The sequence below is a fragment of the Acromyrmex echinatior genome, chromosome 14 (genome assembly GCF_024713525.1).
Source record: "Acromyrmex echinatior isolate Ae372 chromosome 14, ASM2471352v2, whole genome shotgun sequence".
Taxonomy (NCBI): Eukaryota; Metazoa; Arthropoda; class Insecta; order Hymenoptera; family Formicidae; genus Acromyrmex; species Acromyrmex echinatior.
In genome coordinates, this window is record NC_141865.1 from 3449124 (window position 1) to 3471243 (window position 22120).

The 22120-nt window shown below is 28.9% G+C and overlaps 3 protein-coding genes across 15 annotated transcripts; 1 reads left to right on the forward strand and 2 right to left on the reverse strand.

Annotated features, from left to right (window-relative positions):
• Nucleotides 1–99: 99 nt before the first annotated feature.
• Nucleotides 100–6043, reverse strand: Ist1 (increased sodium tolerance 1-like protein). Of its 2 annotated transcripts, XM_011057112.2 has the most exons (6): nt 5891–6043; nt 2017–2376; nt 1096–1528; nt 821–961; nt 642–695; nt 100–499 (listed from the first exon to the last, which is right to left on the reverse strand). In XM_011057112.2, exons 2-6 carry the CDS (start codon nt 2283–2285, stop codon nt 320–322), a joined length of 1077 nt encoding a protein of 358 aa, XP_011055414.1. In that variant the 5' UTR covers nt 2286–2376; nt 5891–6043; the 3' UTR covers nt 100–319. The 2 variants fall into 2 exon arrangements, with proteins under 2 accessions (XP_011055414.1, XP_011055416.1); XM_011057114.2 differs by lacking the exon at nt 642–695.
• A 136-nt stretch (nt 6044–6179) lies between these two features.
• Vha14-1 (V-type proton ATPase subunit Vha14-1) lies at nt 6180–9978 on the forward strand. Its single transcript, XM_011057111.2, has 5 exons — nt 6180–6374; nt 7316–7397; nt 7657–7739; nt 8029–8151; nt 8275–9978. Exons 1-5 carry the CDS (start codon nt 6321–6323, stop codon nt 8302–8304), a joined length of 372 nt encoding a protein of 123 aa, XP_011055413.1. The 5' UTR covers nt 6180–6320; the 3' UTR covers nt 8305–9978.
• Nucleotides 9979–10951: 973 nt separating this feature from the next.
• On the reverse strand, nt 10952–20725 carry gb (solute carrier family 7 member genderblind). 12 transcript variants are annotated; one of them, XM_087412932.1, is made up of 15 exons: nt 20523–20725; nt 20207–20428; nt 18316–18527; nt 17831–18113; nt 17052–17134; nt 16716–16935; nt 16365–16587; nt 16174–16289; nt 14387–14512; nt 14155–14299; nt 13914–14037; nt 12801–13001; nt 12462–12611; nt 11910–12087; nt 10952–11598 (listed from the first exon to the last, which is right to left on the reverse strand). In XM_087412932.1, exons 6-15 carry the CDS (start codon nt 16912–16914, stop codon nt 11534–11536), a joined length of 1527 nt encoding a protein of 508 aa, XP_087269058.1. In that variant the 5' UTR covers nt 16915–16935; nt 17052–17134; nt 17831–18113; nt 18316–18527; nt 20207–20428; nt 20523–20725; the 3' UTR covers nt 10952–11533. The 12 variants fall into 12 exon arrangements, with proteins under 12 accessions (XP_087269058.1, XP_087269057.1, XP_087269059.1 ...); XM_087412931.1 differs by having other exon boundaries at nt 17016–17134; XM_087412933.1 differs by lacking the exons at nt 17831–18113; nt 18316–18527.
• Between the last annotated feature and the right edge of the window lie 1395 nt (nt 20726–22120).

The window sequence follows — 22120 nt, forward strand, 5'->3', positions numbered from 1 at the left end:
TGGAAATATTATATATATATATATATATATATTATATATATACACACTTATTATAATATATTATGGAATATATGTACGATAAAAAGATTAACACGTTAATTTAATTAATATAACAATTTATGTGTTTGATTACACGTTCTTCGTGGATAAAGCATAATTATATATTTTTATTTTCCTTATTGCAAAAGCTTAGAGACTGACATAAATTTCCTAGACCTTTTCTCTTTGCACAAGGCACTACTAAATACAATACCTTACGAGGATAAAGTGATAACAAAATAACACGTTTTACATACGTTGCTTTTATCTCTATTAATCGTTACTTCCTCTTCTTCAGATCCTCGAATCGTTTCATCAAGTCATCAAAATCAATGTCATCATTCACGGATAAATTCGCGGGCGAATCATTGTTTTCTGTCGGCACTGCTGGCAGATCCGGAAGTTGATAGTTGTTTATTGGTATCTTGGATCTTGGCTGGGGTTTTGGTTTCTCATCTGACTATATATAGAAAATATAATTGTACATATGTTCTTATGATTCAATAGAATTTTATGAAAATATTTTCATATTTTAAACAAATATCTTCATTTATTTTAATAATTATTTAAAAATTATAAAAATGAAAATTCTATAACTTCACCTGTTTATTTAAATCAGGTGGGAAGTTAGACTGGTATGGTGGTGGTAAATCTTCCTATAATTAATGATTTTTAAAATATTACAACTAAAATATTATAAAAAAATTGTTTATTATCACTATTAATATTAATAGAAAAATATAATTTGAGAAATTATTGACAATAAACACAAGTTACTTACGGGTTTGTTCGAATTGGCATTGTCTAGAGGTATATTGTATGAAAGTGTAGTGGGATTGAAAGAAGTATTCTGATCCTTTTCAACAGAAGGTGGAGATGTTGGGGATACAAATCCTATGGTATGAATATCTTTCTCCGAATCCTGGAACATAATATTTTTAATGATGCAATGATCAAAATTATTAAAAATCATTATTAAACAATTTCATAAATTCAGCTTGCCAATTTCTAAAAATTATATTCTTCCATTTTTAAACAAAAATAGATTTAAATTACCACGCTCGAATGAAATCCAGGATCGGGTAATAGAGGTGCTTGTGGATAACCTATGAAGCCAGGAGGATGAGGTATTCCTCCACTGGCTGTGTCCAGATTGTTCCTTGATTCCCCTCCTATGTCTATTAACATCGCATCCTGGGCTTCTGCCATTATTTGTGGATCTGGCTCATATTCCACATTGTAATTCTTGGCGATTTCTATTAAATATTTCTCCACAAGCAATTTTGATGGTGATTGCACGCTCATTTTATGCTTCAATTTTTCTGATATGGTTTGAATTGCTTCTTCTCGACAAGCTTCTGTATACTGTTTACCATATTTGGATGTCAAGATATCCGCTATCACCTTGATTTCCTGTACATCTGTCTGGATGCGAGGCGCTGCCCAAAGAATGGTTGATATAGCTTCTGCCAAACCGTCGTCAAGATTTCTGAATAGATAATAAATTAAAATTGTATATACCTGAATAATAAATTGCTTTAAAGTAAGTTGTTATTTTAATTAATGAATTATTAATGGATTTTGTTTGTCAAAAAGTTCGAAGAAAATTTGAAAACATATGTTGTCATTGATTTATATTATATTTATAAATTATCATTACAAGTCACTGGGTGTATTCAGCAGACTGGGTGTATTCAACTGTTGTACAACCGTTTTATGATTGCTGAAATATAATTCTTCTAGATCCAAAAGTATGATCCAATCAACGCGAAGAAAACTTCCAACAGTTGCAAAATAAACGTTCTGCTGAACGCAGCCATTGTAATATATGTACATTATTATATATTTAAGACTATCTTAAGTACAATCTTAAGATGTCACAATCACGAAGTTGTATTAGTATCTTAAGATATTACTTAAAGCAGTTTTAAAATAAGAGCAGACTATGAATACCGACCATAGAGCCACAATACTGACTTTATTTGCTGGATAAGACCAAAACGTGCCAGCAACAAATCGCAGTACATCTCCAACAACTCCATCGCTTCCACCATGTAGTCCTCACGAATAATATATTCTACCCTGATCTTAGCACGCTCAGTTTTACCAGTGGCAATAAAATCAGCAATCTCGCGACGCGCCTTCTGCGCCAATTCTGTTTTCTTCTTTTCTAGCAATTTCAACCGATTGATTGCTAGACGCAAATGCGTTTTCAACTTTGTATAGTTTGGTCCACTTGAGAACATTTTTGATGTATTTTCAGTATGACTGAGAAAGTTACTTGTAAAACTAACTAGTTACAGTATTTTTCTTTCAAAAAGTAACTAGTTACCTTTTCTGAAATGTTACAGTTTTATTATTTTTCAGTTAATCTCTTTTGTTAATTTTTTTATAATTTCTATGCATTGTTATTTTAAATATAAGATTATACATTTTTATATAACATTACTAGATTATTTTATTTATTAAACATTCAATTACGCTCTATATTATTTATAATAAATTAATATATACATTGGAATCAAAATTATAAAATCAATAAGATAAGTTGATGTATGTACTGTAAGGTAATGTAATTCTTGTAATGGAGATATTTACAGAATGTGATGATGAATAAAGATACATACGTTCTAATCATGAAAAATAATCACTGATTATTTAATACTTTATTTTCAGCTCATACGTTGGCGAATAAATTATACAGGGTGTCCCGAATTTAAATAATCAAACTTTGAGAGCGAGTAGAGGATCGATAAATCAAGAAAAAAAGTTCTTTAAGAGATGTGCTTCGTTTGGTGTGGATGGATGAAACTTTACAAGAAAAGGAATTATTAATCAAAGAAATTGTCATGTATGAGTTCATGAAAATCCCAGGACTGTTAGAGAATACAGTTTTCAACATTAATTTGCTGTTAATGTTTGGCTCGGAATTTGGAATCAGTCTCTACTACTGGAACCATAATTTTTTATTCGACAGATTAAATGCAGACAAATATACAAATTTGTTGGAGAACGATCTCTAATTATATTTAGAAGACATTCACCTGCGACAACGAATTGAAATATGGTTTTAACTTGATGGATATCTAGGTCATTATAACAAAACTATTCGAACTTTGCTAAACAGACATTATCCATATTGATGAGCGTGCTCGATGAATACACTTAATATTCGAATAAATAAATAAAAACTGAATACAAATATCCATTCAAAAACACTTTTTTTTATTCGTCAAGAAATAAATAAATACTTTTTTCATCCCATTTGAATGAATATTTTTTTAATATGATTAAAAATATTTTCGTTTTCATATTACTTCTACTCTGTATTATTTGCACATAATTTGCAAGCCTACAAGAGAACAGAAATCTGTAAAAACAATGAAACTATCAAAGGAATCCATCAGTGATAACAGATGGCAAATTAGTGACACGGTATATAGTTAAACAAATTGAGGATAAAAATGATGTCATCTCAAATAAAAATTTATTATATAAAATTATATATTATTTTAAATGAAGACTTATGTAAAATTATATGTCATATCAAATAGATTGTACTTACAAATAAAAAATGTATTGTTTTTTAAAATATTTTTCTTAATTTCTAAGTTTTCTTCATAAAATCTAAACATTATAACGACAAAAATAAATAAAATTCATTTTTTTTTTATTTAAAATCATCAAAACTATAGTTAAAGAATAACGATTGCTTATTGGAGCTTTTTTTTTCAGTTTATATTTTGTTTAACTACTTAAATAAATATAAATATTCGTTAAATAATCATAGTTTTTTTGTTTGAATAAATATTTTCGAAAATCTAAAATTTTGAATGAATACACGATTACATTTTTTTAATGTGACTAAATACAATTTGTCACATTACAAAGCTCAATTACAAATTTTTATATTCATCGGGCTACTGATGGACAAGATGTGAAGAAGTAGTATCTTGGCTACCTCGATCACCTGATCTAATACCACTGGACTTCTTTGTGTGAGGGGCTCCTGAAGCAGAAAGTTTATTCGTCGCCAGTCAACTCAAGAGAGTGATTGAGAGACCGAATTTTGGCTGCAGAAAATATCATCAGTGTTTGGCTACAACACGAGCTGTCCATACTAGATGTAATGCATCTATTACGGATAAAAAAATGAAAACATGTTGACCTCTTATATTGCTGCAAGAAATCAACATTTTTAACAATATCTACATTTAAAAAGTGATAACGTAAATAAATAAGTGTACATGAATAAGTAATAAATAAATACAAAAATAAAAATAAAAATTCTTTTTTTGCAAATTTTTCCAAAACAAAACAAAAACAAATATATTTCTAAAGGACCTTTTTTTCTTAATTTATCGATTCCCTATACGCTCCCGAAGTTTGGCCATTTAAATTCGGAACATCCTGTATAATAAGTTGATATAAATTAATTAAAAATAACTACCAAATTAGTTTATAAATTAATATTATATTTATAAAGTTCTTTGTTGTTTATAATTATATAAAATTTTTCAAGCATATAAGTTAGCTATAGGATAAAGAGGTTGTCAGATCTATCTTAAAGCAATCAACAAGTTTGAAAAATTTGTTGTATGACAACAAAACAGACATATATAATCTTAACTAATGCCTAATGTTTTACAACAACCATGAGTGTAGTTATGAGTGGTTTTAGTTGCAAGAATTAACCAATTATAGTGGAATATTCTTTTTATATTCTACTTAATTAGTCAATTCGTGCAATTACAACCACTTATAACTGTAGGCTTATGCATATTGTAGATTAGGCTTTAATTAACTACAAAAATGTAATTAAGTTACATTTTTACAGATATAAATGGAAAAAGAAATGAAGTTAAATTGAAAAAGTAACTGCATTATAAATATTGAATTACTTTTCTATCTTTAATTATCACTATCAGCTGTTTTTTCTACTAAAAATTTTCCAATTTATATTTATCTAATTTTAACCCATAAATAATTGGGATTCAATGCCAAGAGGAAATTTTAAAATTATCAAAATTAGATAAAAATTGATTATAGATATTTATGTTATTTTTTATAATATAAAAGTGTATAATCACTTATGTATTTATTTTTTTCATTATTAAAAAAAATGATAATTATTTAGAAGATGCTCCTCACTTTCAATTAATAAAATAATGCTCATTCGATGCATTTTTGTACTGTAAAAGCAAAAATTATACAGAAAATAATTTGTGTTTTTAAAGTAGAGAATTTGTTTATAAAACAGAGAATTTGTACAACCCTCTGTCCTGTTCAATGTGCTTTTTGTTTCTAGTCTTTTGTTATTTTTTACATCTTGTTTTTTCCGGCTTCTTATCCGGTTTTTTGTTTTATATCGCCCGAGATAAAAGTTAACGAACTTCGAAAGAAATAAGAAATTACGTAGCAAAAAATACAATTGTTAATAGAATGGTTGTGAACGAGAAAAAAGCAAAAGTTAAAAAACCAGAAACAGGAAACAAAGAGTACATTGTAGAATAGGCTTCTATGCCATCGATGTTACGAATTTCTTAACCTAATAGTCAACAATAGTTAACTTCAACGATAAATAAAAACTTTCTCGCGTCTCGGGACTGAGCACATTTTACTGCCAGATTCTTTCGTTTTAAAAATCGCGTCGAATGCATAATTTCATTGAAATTGAAAGGAAAGAACGTCTTCTGAATAATTGTCAAAAAGATATTGCGATATTTATAAGAATTTGATACACAATTCATTGATTAATTAATTCAATTCTAGGTTATAATTGCATATTTTTTCTAACCAAGCAACAAAAAGTTTAAGTATTAAGAATACAAATAAGATTAATTTAATATACCTTTCAACGATGATAGCACAACCTTTTTTTACTGATTAAGATCATTAAGAAAATGACAATTCTTGAATAACATCACTCATGACATCACTATCAGTCATCTCAGGTTCGGGAAAACTGGTAATTTTTGGAATAGAATCTAGTAATTAAATTTTTCAGAGACGCGGCAACACTGGTAAATGTGACAATAGGTCTGTTCGCGTTGCACGAAATCCCCAAATATTTTTGCACTTAAAATAGAGATAGATACATATTTGTTTTAAAAAGAGAGAAAGCGAAGATGTCGAATGCCAAAAGTGCAAGCAACGCGAACAGACCTAATGCAGCACGTGACAAGCTATACGTTTCGTCAGCTGACGTGCAAGCGACATTAGAATATATTTTGGGCGAAAACTATTTTTGCGAGATTTAATTTATTTTCAAGACAAACACAATGACGCTTCATTCTGCAGGAAAGGGTAAACTTTTAGCGGTGATTGGCGACGAGGTTAGTGTAAATGTAAATGTTTAATTATAACCTGATCAGAGGTGATCTTTAAAGATTCTGATCCAATGGAGAATCGTGAGTTTGACATTTTATTCTCATACTTTGTTTCATTGGTATTCGCAGTCAGCAGCTGCATAATAATATGTATGATTAAATTATAGTATACATTATAAACAGTATAAACTGTTAGATTGCTGTAGTTATTAAAACTAACATATATACTTGTTCCATTCAATGATTCTGCAATACTAAATATCACGAATTTTGCAATCTTTTATTCTATCTTTATAATTGAGAGTATTTTTAGTAAATGTTCAGAAGTATTACTCCTATTCTTTTCAGTATTTATTAAAACTAATTATAAAAAGACTTATATGCAATGTTTTAAGAGAAAACTTATTGTTCTTATGAGAAAAACTTTGCAATTGCATGTATTTTCTGCATGTGATTTTAATTATAGCAGAAAATAATTTGAGTGCAACTCAAAACTTGTATCTATAATGTATACATATTCACTGCTTAATTAATTTAAAATTATAGTAAAGGTAGAAGTTCTTTCTTAAAATATTGTATACTTGTCTTTTTACTAGTTTTGCTAATTACTGAAAAAAAAAACCATGTTTTCTGATGGAGTAGTACTTTTGAATATTTACCAGAGTCTTTGCTAATTTTTTTCATAAAATTTTCATTTTTAATATTATATATCAGACTCATCAATTTAGTAAGGTGAAAGATTTGAATTACTGTGAATGATATTTAATTAACATAAAATTGATATTTGATATTTTAAATATATGCAATACAATTATCCAGTTTTTTCTATATGAATTATAAAACCTCTTTTTAAAACATTGTTTACATATCTTTTTTTAACTAATTTTGTTAATTATTGAAAAAATTGGTTTTTGATGTAGTACTTCTGAACATTTATCTTATTTCAGGATACTTGTGTAGGCTTCTTACTAGGTGGAGTTGGAGAGATAAATAAACATCGTCAGGCTAACTTTATGGTTGTTGACAAAAGTATGTATTAGTCGCATAATTATGATGCAAATACTTTTGCAACAGCTAAGTATTCCTCATTATTCCTCCAAAAAAAAAGCAACAAACTAATTGCTGATTAGATAATCTATTATTCTTTATTGTTGTTTCGCTCTATAAAGAAATATAATATAATCATAATTATAATTATTATGAAAAATATTCTGTATACGATTATATTAAGATAATGTACATTACTTAAGATATATTGTACATTAATAAAAAAAAATGATCTTTATAGATACAGCAGTAAGTGAAGTAGAGGATACTTTTAAGCGATTTATCAAGCGTGATGACATTGACATCATTCTTATTAACCAGAATGTAAGTAACAAAGATAATTATTTCATCGGTAATTAAAAAATTTTTTTTAAGTTCTAACATTAGGAATTTCTGCTTACGTTGCTATTCTTAAAAATTTTTGCAATTAGAATGAAAAATATATATTTGGGTACTGAGAAAAGAGAGCAAAGATTCTAAATGTAAAAAGTGCTAGCAACAGACCTATTAAGTTGTACTCTGTTTATGGTAATAAAAGTAATTTCGTTTAATTAAAAACAATGATTCTTTGTATTGATTTCTCTGTAATCTGACATGTGGTTCTCTATCGCAGGTAGCTGAAATGATTCGTCACGTAATTGATAGTCATACTCAACCGATACCCGCTGTATTGGAAATTCCAAGTAAAGATCATCCATATGATGCCAGCAAAGATTCTATCTTGAGACGTGCTAAAGTATGCATTTTATTTTATTTATTTATTTATTATGATTGAAATTGAACGATAGTGGATAATCGTTCAATTTAACACATTTATTCTTTTCTCTTGGAAAATCTTATTTGTTACAATTGTTTACAGGGAATGTTCAATCCAGAAGACATTCATTAATATATGTATGATTAACAAGATGATATGATTAACATGATATGTTAATAAGATTGCATCAAATGTGTATAATAGGAATGGAATTATATGTTCGGAATTATGTGTTTCAGTATCTATTTTCTGTTGTTTGGTAAAAGTAATATAAAATTACAGGCTTCTTACAATAAGCTGTTAATGACCATTCATATCATGTTAGTAGTAAGTCAGAATTATAAGTCAGAACCAGGATGGATACTTTTGGCTTGAAGTTAAAATTGTTGTTCATACCTATTACCATTCCTACTTGTTACTTTATTGCTGTTTTATCATAGCGCGCAACGCTGATTCTCAAAGACGACCTGTCTGAAATTGTTAAAAATTTTTGACCTGCCTCAATATATTTCAAAATATTCTGTTATTAATATTATTATTTATAATGTATTTTTAGAGTTCAATCTATTATGAATAATAGTATCTTATAATATTAATAATAGAATACTTTTAAATATAGAGAGTGATATAGGTCAAAAAGTTTTAACGATTTCAAACTAATGTCGTGTTTGAGACAGAGCATTGCTACAACAAAACAATGAAATGAAGAATAAAAAGGGTAATAAGCATAAATATTCACACATTTTAAGCAAAAAATATCTATTCTGAATAGCTTTATTCTAAGTCATAAATTTTAGGAAACTTACATCCAGACTAAATCTGTATTAGATTATTACGTCATAATATTTCAACCAATTAGAAGGGATAATTTTTAAGGCAGATAATCATATATAATGTGATTAGTCAGTTTTAACGTAACCTAATTTTAAATCGTAAGAAATATAATATAATCTCTATGCAATTATTGATTACTGACTCATTGGTATCTTATTACATATTACTGATTCGCTTACAACTCGCTTCTTGCTTCTGATCTATTACTAATGACTTATTGTAGAAAGCCCATTATAGTTAACATACTGTTATGAATGAAAACTAATGAATAAGGTAAGCTAATCCTTTCACATTCATTTTAAAATCTGTTCTTTATGTGAATATATACATACAGTGGCATGCAAAAATTTTCAGTTAGTAACATTTTTTATCGTGATTTATAAAAAAAAACCTGATAAAATTTTAATCATTATCAGGTATTACAAGATCAAATGTACAAGATTTCGTTACCTACATTTTATAGGTAATCATTAATCCGATTATGATTAAAATTTTGTGTCAGGCTTTTTTTATTTAGAGTACAAAATATCACTGGCCAGAAACTTTTGCGCATCACTGTACCTAATTATTTATAATATTGAGATAGTTATTTAGTAAAGCATTGAAAATTTGGAGTGCCTCAGGGCCCACACAAAATCATAACTATCTGCATAATATTAAAACTATATATATATATATCTTAATAAAATAGTATGACACATACAATAGTAAATTAAAAGCTGCATCTTCATCAAACGAAAACAAGATGAGATTATATGTTTTTTCGAGATTGTATGCAAGTTTACACATAGAAATATCTTTTCAGAATGGTCATTAACCCATTACTGTTTTGTAATCATTACAATCGTAATTTTTTAAACTATAATCTCGTTTTTTAAAAGAAATCTATGATAATATTTGTGTATAGTCAGTTAAAGAAACGTTTCCTTACCTGTCACTAAGTTATATATTAAAAGTTACATTTTAAACATTCTTTTTTTCTCTCATTTCATTGTTAACCTACTCCAGAATTTTGCATATATCAAGTTCGTTACTTCAACTTCACTATATAAAAAAATTAGACATTTCTACGGTAACTCGATTAACTAAAGAATCATCTTAATGAAAATAAATATGGTTGCATTCAGCAGAACACGATAGTTTTGCCGTTTTATAATTGTTTACTGAGAGGAGCATTTTTCTAGATCTAAAAATATAATCTAATTAGCAGGAAGAAAACTTCTAAAGTTACAAAATAATCATTCTGCTAAACATAGCCAATTTATATTTTGTATTTTGTTGTTATAAGGTGACCTTACATGATCAATAATACAGATCAGTGATATTAAATCAGTATTATTGATCATATAAGAATATACAATAATGGCTTTTAATTCAAATCTTAAATGAAATGAATTATTGTTGGTCATCCTATCATGAAATTTTATTGTATTATTTGAATTTAATATTGAAAATTACATTGATATTAGATTATAATAAAATGTGCAATAATATTTATCATAACAACTTTAAAAATGATTTAAGAGTTTTGTTGTTTTTATCATTTCAACAAGTTTAACAATAATTAGAATTCTTTTAATGGAAAGAAGTAGATGAAAAAGTAGAATGGAAAAGTACAATAGGTCTGCTTGAAATCCCTCAAAGTTTTCGTATTTAAAATAGAATAAACATATGATCGAGTATTAAAGAGAGAAAGCGAAAGTACTGAGCGCAAAAAGTTGTAACGTTCTGTGTTTTCGGCACAAAGCGAAATGAAGTTGGCCAGCTCGCCAAGAGAGTTCTTTAGCCGAAATAATTAATCGGAGGTAAATTAAAGAACGTTTTATACGGAATCATTTGTATTTCGCTCTACCGAGATGGTGGAAGCGTTTTGCCAAGTTTTGGACAAGCCTGATAGGATATTAGAAAGTCGAAGAGAGTAGGAAGCTTAAGCAAGAAAGGGATATTTTACAATGCAATCTTCTTTTGTAATTACAAATTTCATATATACATTTATATTTTCTACTGTGATGTTTCTACTGACTCATTAAAACAGCTTTTGCAATATAAAGCTGCTTATAAAACTTCTTCACATATTAGTATATTATAAATACTTAATATATATAATAGCATAAAAATGTAGATCAATATAATTAATAAAGAATAATATTAATAATACTGTAGCACACAAAAACAAAAGACACTCCTTTGGCATATTGAAAATCAAAATGCAATTATCAGATCTATTAATTATATACAGTACAGATCATCACGTAATATTCTTTCATTTTTCAATCTTCTTTTCATTACACTGTTATGTAATTTTTAGATAAGTATAATAAATACCTTTGGGATTCTCTGTAGTTATATCCATTATCCTTTGAAATTATATGTTCTTGCCTTTTTTTAGATTATTGATATTTTTTAATTTTTGATTCCTACATATAAAATCATAAATTTCTTTTTTTGAAATCTCAAAGTAATTTGGCAAATATAATATCGTATTCGATTGAATTGAATTGAATGATGAAGTAGAATTGCCATTTACTTAATTGATTTCAAGTTCTTCCCTTGCAGACAGAAATAATTTCTGTATAGCGTGAGTAGCTTTAACTGAAAATAAAATAGAAAAATAAATGAAATACATAATTAAACAATACTATTCTGAACCTTTCTATTTTTTTCATTCTTTTCTCTGTAAATTTATAATCTCTATTGTGCTGTTTTCTTACTTTATATTTGTTACTTGAATACGCAAATAGCAATATTATTACAATATTAATAAAAACATTATCACTTGTTATTAGAATTGATTGTAAAGAAAGTTTAGAATTGTTTAATGACATAAGAAAAGCAATGTAAAAAATTTTAAATAAATGTATAAATAATGAATAAACTTAATTGCATTTATAAGAATTACGAACTGTTAACTTTTTGGAACCACAATGGTTTGCTTTTCCAAGCAACACCGATGACATATGCGGGTATACCAGACATAGTGATCAGAGCGCCCATACCAACTTCATATGGTCTTTGATAGCATGGTACAATAACCAGAAAAGCACATAATGCTACGAACAGTATAGGTATCCATAATGGTATCTGAAGAGAAATTTCAATGACTTATATGTATATATATCTACACACATACACATACACACGCACACGCACATACACACACACTTTATACACAGATAACGCGTACTAAATTGAGTCAAAAAGACCTTTATAATTTTTAAATTTTAAACTTGATACAAAATGGCTCAAATAATTTAAAATTAAAATTAAAACAATAAAAACAACGGAACTACAAGTTAAGCTTGACTCGTAGCTAAAATAAAGAGTTACATAAAGTTTGATTTGAGAGTACGTATATTTATTAGGTCTCTGTTAGTTTACAAAGTAAAAAGTGGTAGCCATTTATATAATACCCTATATATATTGTTTAATACTTTTATGTATATGAAATACATTACCTTGATTGGTCGTTTCATATTAGGTCTTTTATAACGCAGCCATAAAATTCCAGCTACCGAGATCATAATGAAGAATGATTCTACTATACTGCAGTATGTAATCAGTACAAATATATCACCCGTGCATAACATTATGAGAGATAAAATACACTGCAAATGCAAAAAGATTAATTTATGATATAAAGAAAGAAAAGAATTTATTTTAACGTATAAAATAAGAAAGAAATCTTTTAATTTTTGTTCTCCTAAGGTCATAATTCAATATAGCTGTAATAAGAGAGATAAGAGAGAAAAACCTTAAAAATTTAATTAGCAGACATAATTTAGCGTTGTACACACCAGAAATATTAAGGCAGGCATAGGTGTCAATTTGGTCATATTGATGTGGCTCAACATCGAGGGAAAATGACCATTTCTAGCACCGACGAAGCACATTCTGGATGATGTCATGATATGAACGCTCAATCCACCAAAAGCGGATACAGCTACCATTACAGGTATTATCCAAGCCATATATCCGAGAAGTCGATTTCCAAAAGTCTAATAAAAAGACTAAATTTTGTATACGTTTGACAATCCCTGGCGGAAAAAAATGTTTACGAAAGAGTACAGAAAAACTACATAGATTGAGACAAGATTTTAGAAATTCTTAATTTTTCTCAGATATTTATAGTAGAATGTAGAGTGAGATTTATTTGAAATTAGAAATTCTTAGTTTTTCGTAGATATTCGTAGTGGGACATAGAATCATTGTTTGAAGGTGAAGGATTTCTTGGTGTTTCAAACAACGCCGCTTTACGTTCTACTACGAATATCTATGAAAAAACCAAAAATTTCTAAGATCTTGTCTCAATCTATGTAGTTTTTCGTAAAATTTTTCCGCCAGGGATGTTATTGAAATCTAACTAATTAATTGTTACACAAGATGTTCGATTCATATCATCTTTTATAGGTGGGCTAAACTGAGTCAAAAAGTCCTTTGGTACCATTTTATAATTTTCGTAATAGTTAATAAGAAATTAATTCCTAAAGATTACACGCTCACACAATCGACTTATTTTAGTAATTAATTTGTTTTTTTTTTCCAAAAACTCTGATTGCATTATAGATTAAAATTTCAGTCTGATCGAATCGTAATTATGGTCCAAGACTACTCAACTTTCGATTATGATATTGGTTCTGATTTTTTCAGTAACAACAGTGACCATTACTGATATATAATTACCAAAAACTAAAAAGGATCGAAATGCAAGCGGAGTATTTGTTAACGATAAAAGAATTAGAACCAAAAGTCGGATTTAGCTTCGGACCGTTCTTTCAGATCAAAATTTTTTAGTCCCTGTTTTTAAGACATAATAGTATAAGACTTTGATACTAAATTTATTTCTCTCTATCTGCCCACAAGAAATGATGTACTGGACATCTTGTACATTGAATAAAAATATTACTTACTACAGCGATAGCATTGGAAGCCATCATAGCAGTTGGAGTTAAAACGGTCAGGTAAGCAACATTTGCCATAACATATATTAAGGTCACTAGCGGCAGTGATATGTAAATTGCACGTGGTAAATTTCTATTGAGTTAAATCAATCAATTAATTTGATGATCAAAGAGTAAAATCAATATCGAAGTTTCGATTTTTTCTTTTCTTTTATAATAGAATAATTAATCAATCATCTTTGTAACTTACACATAAGGATTTTTTAGTTCTTCCGTCATAAAATTCAAGTAATTCCATCCTGAATAAGAAAATATGCCAGAGTAAAAAGCTATAGCGATTTTTCCAGGATCGGTATTCGTGTTTTCGAAACTATTTTCAAAGTTTTCTTTGTGTCCTAATTAACATAACAGATTAAAAAGAATAATTCTTAATAAATGATTAAAATTTTATTAAGAATTGGAAGATTTACTAAGAAACGTACCTATGCAAAGCCAGACTAATCCAGCTATAATAATAATCATTAATGCCCCAATTTTAGCAAACATAAATACATTTTGCATTTTTGACGTCTCTTTTACGTCATAACAATTGATGAAAGTGAGGAAACCTATAAGTGAACATAATAGATTTTATATACTAAATATTGAATAAAGTCATCCTCAAGTAATAATATATTTAATTATATTTAAATTATTTAAATTTAACTGTATTTATATATAAATATATCCACGCATCGCTATTTACTTTTAAGCGCATATTTGCGTTCAAATAATTATGCATTATATCTCAAATAAGATGGTGAAGTGATTAAACTACTACGGTCTAATTTTGCGAAATAGAGCTCTAAGAACCGGAGCTTTCATTAGATCAAAATCAATATGCGTGAATATCACATTCTATACAAGGAGACACTGTTTTTCCAAAATACATTGGATCTAGACCAGATCGATAAAAAATCCAACCCAACGTAGGATTGGTAACCCAACTCGATCAAACAATATTCAAAATTAACAATATTCAAAATTTCCTCAGCAGCCTCTGATAGGACGAAAACAAAGGCGACAAAGGATTATGGACACGGATGTAGAAAGAGGAAATGGATATTGAAAAATATTAGGATTGTTATCTGGAACTCAGGGATAGCTAATCAAGAAGACAAGATGAAATAATAGAAATAATGAACAAAAGAAAGATAATTAGTACTATTAGAAACAAAGAAAAACTGAAAGGAATCATGGATCTAGACAACAAAATTATGATTTGGAGCAGAGTAACTCAGAATCAAAGGGCGAAGATAGAAGTAGCGGGGACTAATAGGTAGAAAATGGAGAAATGATAGTGCTATAAATATGTAGAGGATCCCAATATTATGGCTGTTTATGCCTCAGAGGAGGGGAAAAAGGAAGAGACAGAAAGTTACAAAAACATATAATGGAATAAACAAAAGTCACTACATCGTAAAAATAGGAAACTTGAATGTGAGAGTAGGGAACGAACCTATCGATAATGTCACAGGAAATCAGGGAGAATTGATGGTTAATGACAATGGGAGAGCATTGCAACATTATTGTACTATCAATAATTTAAAAGTGACAAACATTTTTTTCAGAAAACGAGATGTCAACACGTGAACAACCAGATGACAATGAAGCCTAATTGATTACGTTATAGTAAATAAAAAATAATGGCATTTCATGGTAAGAATAAAATCGGATCAAAAATAAGTCTGGAAAATATAACTGTGAAACAAATCATCCATTTCAAATATTTAGGCTACAAGATCACCTACCAATATGATAGAAATATCGAAAATAAACTAAGGAACTTCATAAGAATATGTGGAACGATTAGAAGAACTTTAAGTAACCAATGCAGAAAGGAAACCCTCTTAAAATTCTACAAACTCTTGGCCGTGTCACCATAGTTGTATGAATGCGAAGCTTGAGTGGGAGATCATAGGATGCAAAGAAAATCCAAATGGTGGAGATGAGATTTCTGAAAGTGTTAGAGGATGTACAAGAGCGGATCATATGAGAAATGACATAATCAGATAGGATTTAGGGATCCACGCCATTGAGGAGAAAATTAAGGAGTACAGAAAGAGTGTACAAACACGTAATTCGCATGGAAGATGCGAGACTGCGGAAGATGGCACTTAACTATCGATTCCAAGAAGGGCGAGACATTGATACGACAATACAGGTCGTAGAGCCTAATCCGTTTAGAAATTTGATGATGATGATCTTTAACAAAACACTAAAAACTCACATATACTTAATGCAGCGATTAATCGCACACCATAAACCGGAGTGTCGCAATTAAGAAAAAATGGTTGTACAACATACTGAGCAAATGTCAGTCCCATGATAGCGTTTGTTGTAGGTCTGTAAGCAACAAAGATATGTTTTTCTACCAATATTATACATCGATTAATGAAATTTAATTTGAAATTTACTTACACAAAAATTAAATTAGCGGCCCATAAGTATAGAAATGAAGGCAATGCGCCAAAAGCTTCATGAATGTAAGCATAATCTCCACCACTGCGAGGTATGCTAGTACCCAATTCCGCATAGCATAAGGCACCTACCATAGAGAGCAGGCCACATAGCACCCATATAATCAGAGATAATCCTACACTACCTACTTCTTGTATTACTCCCTTTGGTGAAATAAAGATGCCTGCAAACATGTAACTTGGCGGAAATTATTCGATACAATTGTACAAAAGCACGAAATACATAAAAATACACTGTAATTTTAAAAATTATTTTCAATTTTTATTTATTGGAAATGCGAGTTAAATATACCTGAGCCAAATATAATTCCTAATATGATAGCTACTCCTTCCAAAAGGCCTAATTGCTTTTTCATTTGTACTTTGTCCATCGGTTTTTGTTGATTATCAGATGGCCGAATGAATTCTTCGTCAAGCGAATAAATCCTTCGTTCTGAATTTATTCCAATACGCATCTCTTTTGAAGATTCATCTAATAGTTCTGTCACCATTTTTGCAAAGCAATTTTTTATCTTTAAGAAAAATACTGTTATTTTTGTATAGAAGATATCTTTTCAGTTAAGATATTAATTTAAGATACTCTTTGCTTAACTTTTTATTATGTGGATTAAGAGATAAAGATTCTCACAGTTGATTCATGGGAGATTGATATAAACAGGATATTTTAATTGTATATATCAGTTGCCTGATTGTATATATATATATCATTATCTGAAAGTATAAATATTAATTCTGTAAATTTCTCTTTAGATAATCTAAAATTTGTAAGAATTTGTCTATTTATAATTTATAATTTATAATTTTGTCTATTTGTTCTATTTATAATTTCATTTGTTTTTCTTTAAAATCTGTAAATATAAAGATCATGAAAATACAAGTATACACAATCAAAATACGTACAGATAATACGGCAGTTAGGTTTTTAAAAAATATCAATGGAAATCGAATAACTTATACAAGACCAAAAATTAATACAACAAACAAGATTAGATTTCATAAACTAATAAAACACATTGGTTTTAACACATATAACATAACACATTGGTTTTATTATAATTATGGGAAATGACACGTTAACTTTTGAAAACACTCTTGTGCTTAATTGCGCAGCGATGAAGAAGAAAATAATTAACATGTACGTTATTTAAAGCTCCTCAGTAATGATCATAGTCATATTGAATCGCGACGTCAAAAGCAAGAAGTGACACGTTAATTTTTATTATGTCATTTGTAAATAAAGATAATTTGGATTAAACAAAATGATGAGAGTGCTTTAAAACATTTATAAAAATGTACGAAAACTATGCTTATCCTGACAGTCAGTAAATAATCATAAAAACTGATAAAAAGACACGTGTAAGTGAAAGCAGGCTACGCATGCACATTGAATAAAAGCCTTTGACCTACCTTTTTACGATGATTTACTGTCAAGAAGGACAAGGATAGTTTTCGTTCATTTTTACAAATGTTTTAAAGCAGTCTCATCATTGTTTTATTCAAATTGTTCTTTATTTGTAAATGGCACATAATAGAAATTAATATATCATTTCTCGCTTTTGACGTCACGATTCGAAATATGGTTGTGGTCATTACTCAGAAGCCTTGAATAATGTACGTGCTAATTATTTTCTTCTTCATCGCTGCTCAAGTAAACACGAGTGTTTTCTTGATTATAAAATGTACTTATTTTCTGAAAATTTTGAAACATTTAAATATTTCTGTTTTCAAAATCTGTAATTTTTTATTCATTTACATTTTTTTAATACTTCTTTATAAATTTCGTATGGAGTTAAATGTTATAATTTTTGCATACTTTTGCATATTTTTTGTAAAATTTTGAATAGATTTTTTATCAGAGTTCTTATTCTCTGAATTAATTTTATTTGACTCACAATCAGATGTCATTTCAATCAAATCTGCTTCATTAGTCTTATGGTTTCCTTCATTTTTTTGTACTAATAATGCTTGATTACTTCCATTCGTCATATCAAAAGCATCAATTCTCAATGCATGTATTAGAATAAAATCATATTGTGGGGATACTGTGTTATACAGGAAATACGTGTATATACAAACATTTTAAAATACAAATTCTATGTTGAATCTAAATCAAATCAGCAAATTATGAATTATAAGATACAGTTTGCTGAAAGTTCAAGGCTTTAAACTTGAAATATATCATATAATCGCATCTTTCTAATATGATGCCTGATTGAGCATAAAATTATTAAAAATTGCTTGTCAATATAGTTTAATTTGTGATATTATTACAGTAGTTTAATTACATTTATAAGTTCGGAAAACTAATTTGGCACGCAGTCAAATGACTACAAATATAGTACATATACATATATATATATACATGTACATATATATATATATATATATAAAATTCATGAATTATTGAATTATTTAAGCATCCTTGATAGCAAAATGTTAGCAATTTGGGGTCACATTGGCAACAAACTCGATCAGATCTGTGTCCGCATTTGATTATCAAGTTCTGCTCTCAATCTGTACTCAATCTGTTGTCAGATTATGTAGGACTTTATTCAATTTCTGCAGAATTGGGAAGCGTTACTTTTTCCATTATTTTTTATAATAAATATGACATTGCAATTTTTTATAACTAAATGCTAAGGTGCTAAGGTTGGAAAAGTCGACTTTTTCGATTTTAGCACAACCTTAGCACTTAGTTAGAAAAAATTGAAACGTCATCATCAAATTGTTTATTATAAAATGTAACGGAAAAGTAACGGAAAAAGTAATTTTTCGTAACTTTGGATTTCTGTTACCAATCTGCTGACATAGGCTACGTTCCGTTTCACTAATGATGTATCATTTGTCTTTGTTATTCAATATTAAACAAGGATAAATGATGCATCATGCGAATATTAAACAAGGATAAATGATGCAGACTTTGTCATATTTCTGATAGCAATTTTCTAACAATGTCAGATAATACAAATCTATATAAAATTTGTTGCCTTTTCGCAATCAAAAATTAATAGCAGGCCCTACTTAAAATCTGTCTCCACAGACTTTGCTGTCAGGAATTAAATATTTAGCTTCGACTGTTGTAGGCATTTAATTCCTAATTCGTATTGATTGTGTTTTTACATAGATGGTCTAAAATAAGATTCTTGTTTTAAAAAAATGTAAATTATAAAAAATAATTATCCTAATAATGGTTAATAATTTCGTTCAATAGTTTATTTAATAGGTTAATACTTTTGTAGAAGAAAAAACTTAATATTAGCAAAAGAACAAAGTTTTAATTTATATAAACCAGGCCTGTCCAATTTGAGCTCCGGAGCCAAAACACAAAGCCATCAAAAAATTCAATGTAAGATTTTAAGAACTGAAAACTGTGATAAGCTTAAATGCGTATCAACACTTTTACAGTCCCCGAAATCTTATCCAAATCTTGAATTTTTTGCGTCAATGATTTTATGTTTTGGCTCCGGAGCTCAAATTGGATAGGCCTGATATACAGGGTTGGCCATATTCGACGGAAAGATGTTTTTTTTTTCAATCATGGGAAACGTCGTTACTCGATCTAACATCTCTTTCCCATGATTGAAAAAAAAAACATCTTTCCGTCGAATATGGCCAACCCTGTAGATCAGAGTGATACACTTTTTAATCAAACATTTAGAATATTTTATTTTTGATGATACGAAAAAATGTTTCAAATAAAAGTGGAACGATTTTGAGGGACGTATTCAGTTGCATCATGTTTTTTTTTTAGAAATACCACGAACAGTAAATGTTGACAAGTACCCATCCTCAAATTTTGATAAAAACACACAATTGATGCGTTTTCACGTAAAAATAAAGTGACAAGAATAAAAATGTCTCTGCTCCAAAATATTAATCGTTAAAGTTGACAATTATTGAGGTTAGGAAATTTGTCACAGCTGCGAGATACCGCGGTCACATTTTCATGCTCTGTAGCCACATGCGCATGCGTTGTAAGTATTTCTCGTTGTTTTAGGTATTTATCTGTTTTAAAAACATAAATTCTCTGTTTTAACCCTCACAATACCATATTCAATTCGGTCATCGGTGCCTCATTTCTAGATTCTTAATTTCCTACCATCAATGGCTATCGGGGATCACCAGAATCCGTTCATGTTTTCATGTATTTAAGGTGTCTTTTCCTGCTGACGCTCGACCACAGACTTCTAAATATATTACTAGACTGCTAACAGTGCTAACTTGTTTGAAAAAGTGGCCTCCAATTTTGATGTATTGGATCATCTAAAAAGTATCCGTGGTACTTGTCACTAGATATATGACCATCAACACACATCTAGTGACAAAAAACCGCGGATACTTTTTAGATGACCCAATAATATTATACGCATGTGTCGAGAACCGTTCCACGTGACCGCGTGACGTAATCTGCACACATCAGCACACATTTTGAGGGAGTCGATTCTGTATTTTCAAACAAGAAAATTACAAAAGTGAACAAATTTATTAGGTATTGACCAATGAAATTATCAGTATTCTAGTAAATTGATTCACTTTTGTAATTTTCACCTCATTTCAAGATACAGAATCGATTCTCAGGTTAACTTATTTAACAGTATTAAAACCACCAAATATTTATTTTCATAATCCAGCTAATTATAAATTATTATAATTTATAATTAGAAATTGAATAAAATCGCATCTTTTATGCATGTTTATTAATATTCAATTGTCTTTCCAATATCTTTACCTTTTTACTTGAACTCTTTCTCTTCCAAAAGAAATAATATTTTTTGAAATCATATCACTTTCACAAGGTTATACGTTTAGCATGTGAAACAGTTGATGCAAAACACAGTCATACTGCATTCCTTTGGGTATATTCGTGACATTCATGCATGCGCAAAATTACTATACACTTTCGGAGTTCCATTTCACATAAGGGGGTAAGTCTAAGTAAAATTTTCAAAAAATCGAAAAAAAATTTTTTTTTTTCGAAAGATTGATGTCTTAAAAATATGCTCCTAAAGATTTTTATAAAATTCAAAGTATTTCTCGACTCTAACAGCACAAACGTCGATATGTCGACTGTAAGTTGACTTTGCTAAGTCAGGCCTTTAGAGTCGATTGTAACTCGACTTTGTACAGACGTCCTTCTAATATCGACTTTAGGACGTCTAATGCGATTTACGCTCACAAAACTTAAATGTAAAATCATTTCGTCCTTGTTATTTAACTATAATTAAACAAGGAATGCTGTTCATGATCGTTTTGGACATGAATAGGACCATAGCCTAGAATAATTGACTTAAAGTCGGCTTATAGTCGCCTTTAAAGTGGGACATTATATGACTTAGAGACGTCTCCAAATCGTCTAAAGTCGACTTACGGACGTCCATTTTTCAGATGTCTAGAAGCTATAGTCGATTTAGAGTCGACTTTGTGCTATTAGTTTCTATATTTATTTCTACGCGACTGGCGTCAATACTTATTTCTACGTGAAATAAAAGATGGATAGAAAAAGTATAAAATCTAATAACTGTAGAAGAAATCGAGAGGATAGAAAAGGACAACGTCCTTCAAATAGATATGAATTAGAGAAATCAGTAGATTTTGTGAGCACTTCTGCTAAAAAATTGATATCATCTGAAACATTTGATTTTTCTGTTAATTAGACCATCGGCTATAGAATCATAAATTTTTACTCCGTTTTTCTGG